This window comes from Rhincodon typus, chromosome 15 (genome assembly GCF_021869965.1).
Source record: "Rhincodon typus isolate 14 chromosome 15, sRhiTyp1.1, whole genome shotgun sequence".
NCBI classification, from domain to species: Eukaryota; Metazoa; Chordata; class Chondrichthyes; order Orectolobiformes; family Rhincodontidae; genus Rhincodon; species Rhincodon typus.
In genome coordinates, this window is record NC_063346.1 from 11,869,781 (window position 1) to 11,877,339 (window position 7,559).

The following is a 7,559-nucleotide window of genomic DNA, read 5'->3' on the forward strand; positions in this document are numbered from 1 at the left end:
TCAGCCTTCCTGCTCCTATGATGCTGCTTGGCCTGCTGTGTTCATCCAGCTCTGCACCTTGTTGTCAGGCATCCAATGTAAATCAGTGAGGAATAGGTGATGCGCAAATAGAATGTGGAAGTCTGGAAAACAAAATTTGGGAAAAACTGAAGTTTATGGAGGGTGAAAGATAGGAAGGCAACTACAAAACCATTTGGATAGTCATATCTGAAAGAGACAAAGGCATGGATAAATATGGCAGTGGTTGAGGTCAGAGCAGAGATGGGCAATGTTGTAGCAGTTGTGGTAACCAGCCTTTTCATTGAAGAACTGCAGTCAGATATTACACTTCTATCAAATGGGACCTCGAGGTCACCAACAGTTTAGCTTCGATGTGTGTGACACTGAGGGATAGAATCAATGACAGGGATACTGAACTTGTGACAACGACCACAGAAAATCTGTTGTTCAAGATTAACCATTCATTATTTCTCAATCCATTTCAGCATCCCAACTTCAGGTGAAATAAACCACTGCTCCCTTTCACTGCACTATGCCGGAAGGTTTACATTCTTTGTCCCCCTGCATAAAAATCCAATGGACTCATCTCATAAATGACCACTTCACTTCACTGCTCTTTGCTACATTTTCTATTTTGGGTCAGGTCATATCAAGTCAACTTCATATGAACTTTCAGTCCCGTCAAAGAGTCGTAGAGTTGCACAGCACAGATACAGACCCTTCAGTCCGTGACGACCAGATATCCTAAATTAATCGAGTCCCATTTGTCAGTCAAACAATTTTCTCTTCTATAGAAATGGCCAAATAAAATGAGTTGATCAAGCATTAGATGGTCAACTAGAATTAACACTTCTAAGTTCAGCAATGACTTGAACAAAATGAGTTGGTATTTGTGACAACAAGGGGCCAACCCATCAAATGGATTTCTAGCTTCTCAAAAACAGTTTAAATATTAGTATTCCTCTTATCTGATTTGAACCATGCAATGATTTATTCAATGCAGTTATATTTATATCTGGTTTTGTATTTACAAATTGAAGTCTATACTTGAGCAGTAATCTGGTATCACCATCATTTCACTTTATATTCAATTTGCTTTTATCGCTCACACCTCCAACACCAATAGGGGAAAATAGATTAGATTTGAGGATCACAAAAAGCAGAAATGTTTCAAATTGATAAAAAAAACATTGAATTCATTATATAGTAGACTTCCTCTTGACTGAGTTGTGAATTGGAAGACCAACACTATAGCTACATTCGAACCAAAATCTCATTTTTTTCTCTTTCATTCTTGCACATTGTCTGAATCCGAGAAAAATATTTTGGGAGCATCACCTGATGGGAATTTTGAGAAAAGATTTGTGGTGAGGAACATATGAAAGTGGCTCTCAAGGGTGAGATTCATACATTCAGAAATTTAACTCCATATTAACTTGATGCAGTCGGTCAAAATGCAGAATCAAATGTTAGGTGAGATTTGCCAAGTCAAACAGTTGATGGTGTTCAGTCCCATGTGTTAACAAAAGGCTATTTGTCGCACTGCTGGTTTACTTCTATCTATAGAACACAGCACGTTGCAGAGAAGTTTAAATCTAAATATAGGTTTATTCACTGAGGTATAGGCTCAAATGTAAATGTTTTACAAATCTGTGAAGTGCCCTGGGAAGGTTTGCTACATTAAAAGCACTAAATTAATGAAAAGTTGTCCGAATAAAAGGTTAGAGTTTATTTTTGTGAGTGGCAGTTCAATCTGCCTTCTTATCTTGAACTGGGGGCTGGTAGATGTGATACGGGGTACTCAGTAACTTGTGACTATCTTTAATGTGTCAGTATAAATGGCAGGTTTTGAAAAGGCAGTGACCCATTGAATCCATTACATCCAAATCTCAAACCTATGTTCACTGTAAACGTGAGATAACAAGGTGTAGAGCTGGATGAACACAGCAGGCCAAGCAGCATCAGAGGAGGAGGAAAGCTGACGTTTCGGGCCTGGACCCTTCTTATTTTCCAGTTGGGGAACCAATAGATAGAGGTCAAGAAATATGGATTTTGGTTGCTATACCTGCCTTCATCCTAGCCATGAATCAGCATTAAAATAGCATTTCCTTGTTGCAAACCCATATTTGTTGTTCTCTCTTTGTCATCTATATTTCAATATTAACACCATCACTAACATAAATGCTGTGTATGATTCTACCAAGGCCACATTTAAAATAGATGCAAAAAGATGTCTCAAAGGAAAATCTTTCAAAAAGGAAGTTGCTTTCTTGTTTGAATCTCCTACTGAATGCTCAATCCTGCCTCACCTTTAGCAACAAAAATGAGACCAGATAGTGTAATCATAGGCAAGAATTCACAATCACCTCCACAAAGGCAATTAAAGATAGACAACCTGACATTCCTGAATTAATTTTTGAAAATCTCAACCACTCAATGGCAATATGAACGTAAAAGAGTAGGAAATGAGAGCTGGAATAGGCCATGCAGCTCTTCAAGCTGCTTCAATAGATTATGGTTTATCTTGGACCTAGATTCTCATTTCCCTCACTTTCTCTAGAATCCAAATCTCAGCCTTGGTATATTTAATGGCCAAGCATTCAAATTCCACTGGGGTGAACAACTGTGAAAATTCACTGTCATTTGAGAGAAGACATGCCTCTTAATTTCAGTCTTAAATGATTGCTCTCTTATACTGAGACTATTCTCCTCATTCTCAACTGTCCAGTCAATGTAAACAGTCTCTTCCGTTTAGCATCCACAGTGTCAGGTCTCCACAGAACCTAAGACTCGACATAAATTGAAAGCACCAATGTACATTTACTTCATGAAAGTTGCAGAATTTGAAGGGTACAGGCACCCAGACAGAAAACAAATAAAAGGCCGAGAATTGCAATAATTTACTTTGGGAGGAGGAGGAATTGTATCCAAAATATATGCAGCCAGATTAAAAAAGATCAGCAGTCAAGACTTCAAAATCCCAATTTTGGTATACATGCACAAGATAGGGTTGCCAACACTCCAGGGCTTTGATATTCATCTCCTGGACACTGTTACAAGCAACCCATGAGAAAAATCATAGGGGCTTCAAACACTTCGGTTTTTTATTACTGGTAAAAAAAGATTATTGTAAGTAAGGGATGAAACTGCCTCACTCCGAAAGGCAGTTGAAGGTGGGGGGGGGTTATGTCATGGAGCTTCCAGGAATATGTCCAACCAGAGTTGGCAACCCTAGATCAGGTATGTGTGACATCAGCAGTTTCACCGCTAATACTCCCTGTTTTGTGCGTCCACAGGGAGCTATGACGATCATTACCTGGGACTGGCATCCCAGGCACATCCCAATCAGCGGCAAGTACAGGTAACCTGCAGATTTTTATACATGTTGTCTCAAGTATCATTGCTTTTCAAAACTCTTCAATGATGAATTGGTATGTGCGACTCCCTCTTGGTCTCAGTATGCCAATGTGAGTTTGCCTTTTTCACATTACCTGTGGCAGAACGGACTCTGGTGCACAAAAAGCCCAAAAGGAAGCCTATGTCCTGGAGTTCACCATTGCCCGATGTGCTAGTTTTCACTGATGTCACAAAGTGCTCCTTTTTTTTTGAGTGAACAGGTGGCATTAATCTCCCACTGACATCGCTTGGTGCAAGAAATAGGGCCGCAGATTTGATGTGTGTCAAAAGAAAAGCACACTCTGCCACAGAGTGATAGGATTCAGGTTCACACCCACCAATTCCCCATCTGGCAAATTCTCAATTTCAGCCAGGCCCTCAAGGGGACAAGGCATTAATCAGACTGTAGACAGTTCCTATTGTGAGAACAGATTGTGTGTAGCACATGGAACCCAAGAAAGGAGGAAAGAAAAAAAAAAATAAAATGATTCACTTAAGGAATGTTCTGGTTATTATACAGGTCATTTGCAACTTTAAAAACTGCTGTAGGTGACTAAATCAAAGTTTTCACGTGGTTCAGATGGCAGTTTAGCATGCAAGGGTAACGTTTAGGCTTTTTTATGCAACCAACTCTTGAAGGTGTTATAGTTTTGAAAGTACTTTCTGTCATTGTTTTGTTCATTTCATTTCTACTATCACAACAGTCAAACTTTACCTATCAACTCCCATTTCTATTGAGCTGCAAAGTTTCACCATCCAGCTTCATGTCACCTCACAAGAACAAAAACTTTATATTGTTGTTAGGCAATCACTATAACATGGTCTGTTCATAGGAAAGGAAGGCTCTTACAGATAAATTGTACTGTCTTTTCAAGTTCTTTGTAAATATTGCATAAAAACATAAATACACAAACATTCACATATGGAATATATATATATGTGTGTATGTAAAATAAGCAGAAAGAAGTAAAAGAACAGACTGATGCGGTAAGATGGAATAGGGCTGGGGGGAACTCGTGTGGTTCACTCACACCAGAACTGACCATTTGCGCTCAATGACCTATTTCTGTGTTGGAAATGCAATTGCAGGTAGCACAGATAGACTGTCTGTGACACAAATAGAACAATAATTCTGTATTAAGAAATGACAGCTGAGAAATTACTTTTGGTGGTATTTGTGCCTGCAGAGTTCATCACCTGTAATTTTGGTTGAAATCGTAACCTATTTAACATAAATAGAAGAAAATCTACAATGGACAAAAGAGTGTCCTACAAAAGTATTGAGTGCATGTCCTCAAATGTCAACATATAAATATCCAGATTTGTGCTTTAATGTACACAGATAATCTTGTATATCTCACAGCATAAAACTTTGCATGGAAACTTCAGGTATGTTGTCTTACTGATGTTTTGACTGGGACTGTTGTTGGATATTAATCAATACAAGCATTTGGCAAATAGCATTTTTATAACAGCTTTAACATAGTCAACATAAAGCACCTCATAGAAGTGTGAAAAGTCGAAGAATTTGGACAACGATGTTGCTTTTAAGATGTATTTTAAAGGAAGAGTGGAAGGCAAAGTGGAGCTTAATGTGTGTTTTACAGAGTGTGGGACTTGGCTGGTTAAGGTACAACAACGAGGGATGGAAGAAGGAGGAACATGGGATTTGCAGTTTTAGTAATGTTAGTTGAGCAATAAATAATAGCTAGGATCTCTGCTCTTCATCAGACTGGAATCAGAGGAATGGTAACTCCAGGTGATCATTGGGCTAATGTGGATACAGAGATCATGAGGCAAAGACCATAAAGGGACTTAAGCATGTTTGAGTCATCCATTTAACTTTTTCAAGATTTTGTAGTTAATGTTAAAAAAAATTTATATCAAAAATCAAAGTAGTTTTCTATCAGTGTAAGCATGAGGACATGAGTTTTACATTTAGGCTTTATTTACTGGGAGCCAGAGTATGTCCGAAAGTGAAAGAACAATGAGCAAGCAGGGCTTGGTGTGGGGGAAGCTACTTTATGTTTAACATTGAAGGCAATTTCCAAAGCAATATTCAAATGTCCATATGTCCACCCCAACATGTCTTTTAAAGACCTGAATGGTGCATTTGCTTTAATCATTGTTTTGATGAATTAATGATTTAATGAACATCTTCAAGGAATAAAGGGAAAAGATTATCTTCCCTTGCAATCTTTCAGGACTCACAGTCCAGTTCTCAATGCTTACACTGATAGAAAACTACTTTGATTTTTGATATAAATTTTTTTTAACATTGACTACAAAATCTTGAAAAAGTTAAATGGATGACTCAAACATGCCTACAAGTACTTTTCTAAATAAACTTTGATCAATACCAAATCCTTCTTCCCTGATGCACTGCATATTGAAAATCAATTAAATATTTCTTCAAATCCAGTCTCCAAAGGCTCCTGCACTATCATTCTCTTGTAATTTCAAGAGAAAGGTACCAACTGAGAAAGTTTCCTTGCATGAAATCCTCAAACTAGCTTCCACTTCTCAAAGTTACACTTGTCTGCTGTCTGAGACTATCTGACATTTTACAACACATTAATTAGACATCAGGATTCATTTGGCACTTCAAAGTACTTTGCTGTGGAACATCAGGACATGAGCTGTGTTCTAAATTCCCCACAGGGTTATATTGCAAATGAAAGCCTACGGGTTTTCTCAGAGCAAAGCTACAGTCACTTTCAAATTAAGTCCAGACAGACAGGGTTATGCGATCGGATCAGTTGTAGTTCAACTCATGAAAAGCAAAATTTATAGAAAATTGAATGCATTTCAATTGATAATTAGAAATGTATTGTGGATTTTGCTCATTTGGTAATGTTCTTCCTGCTGAGTTACAGTTTTGGAGGGGGTGGGTTCAAGATCTGGAATGGGACATGAAGTACACAAACTATTTTGAAAGTTTGATTCAACATTGTACAAGAGTTGCACTGTCAAACAAATCTGTTTACATAGAATCCCTACAGTGTCGAAGCAGGCCAGTCGGCCCATCAAGTCTCCACCAACCCTCCAAAGGGCATCCTACCCAGACTCACCCCTCTACTCAAACCTATCCCTGTAACCATGCATTTCCCATGGCTAACCCCCTAGCCTGTCTATTCCTGGACACTATGAGTAAGTTAGCATAGCCAATCCATCTAATCTGCACATCTTTGGACTTTGGGAGGAAATGGGGACATGGGGAAAATGTGCAAACTTCACACAGATAGTCACGTGAGGGTGGAACCCAGGTGCTGTGGAGCAGCCGTGCTAACCACTGAGCCACCGTGTCACTTGTTTGTTCTAAGGAAGTAAAAGAGTGCTGAAAATCCCACGGGAAAATTTGATGCACAGCAGGGAATTCCCCAGTGCTGTTCTAACAAAATATCACACTTCCAAATATAAATGGCGTTTGTGTTATCATGTGCACAAAATGGCTACAGCAGTGACGTGTTCAAAGTAAGTGATTGTGTGGGAAGTGTTTGAGAATGTTTCTGAGAGACATGATAAAGCATTTAATGATTGCAAGCCCTCCTTTCTTGATTACAGTTAAGGTGATGACCATCTATTGAGCAGTTCACTATTGCATTGCTATTTGAAAAACACAATGAATCCTTACTTTCAAATGAGCTATTTGCTTATTTCCTCCCATTTTTCACACTGAAAATGACTGTGAAACTTTGAGCCTGCAATCAGCCAAATTACTTCTGTTCAATATGAATTTTCCCTTCCCCCACTAAATGATACCAAAGAAAGAATGAACATCCACTTAAAGCTCAGGATGTGCCAAAGTGTTTCATTGCCAATGAATTGCTTTTGAAATCTAGTCACTGCAGTGAAGGGAATAAAAGGAAAGACTTTAATTTGTATAGCATTTTCACTGCCTCAGGACTGTTGAGCAATAACACAACAAGGACTAGATAGTCAATGAGAGATAGTAGGAACTGCAGATGCTGGAGAATCCGAGACAACAAGTATGACATGTCCATCCTGGGCCTCCTGCAGTGCCACAACGATGCCACCCGAAGGTTGCAGGAACAGCAACTCATATTCCGCTTGGGAACCCTGCAGCCCAATGGTATCAATGTGGATTTCACAAGTTTCAAAATCTCCCCTCCCCCCACCGCATCCCAAAACCAGTCCAACTG

At 38.9% G+C, this 7,559-nt stretch overlaps 1 protein-coding gene across 4 annotated transcripts in view; it reads left to right on the forward strand.

Moving 5' to 3' along the window:
- mafa (v-maf avian musculoaponeurotic fibrosarcoma oncogene homolog a (paralog a)) overlaps positions 1-7,559 on the forward strand; it is a 337,038-nt gene that overhangs the window by 68,808 nt on the left and 260,671 nt on the right. Inside the window, exon 2 of one of the 4 annotated variants that reach the window (XM_048606088.1) lies at positions 3,297-3,361. The exons of the other annotated variants lie outside the window; for them this stretch is intronic. Coding sequence (XP_048462045.1) covers positions 3,297-3,306 — 10 coding nt within the window. The 3' untranslated portion in view covers positions 3,307-3,361. Of the gene's footprint in view, positions 1-3,296; positions 3,362-7,559 lie in introns of those variants that run through there. 4 annotated transcript variants of the gene reach the window in all.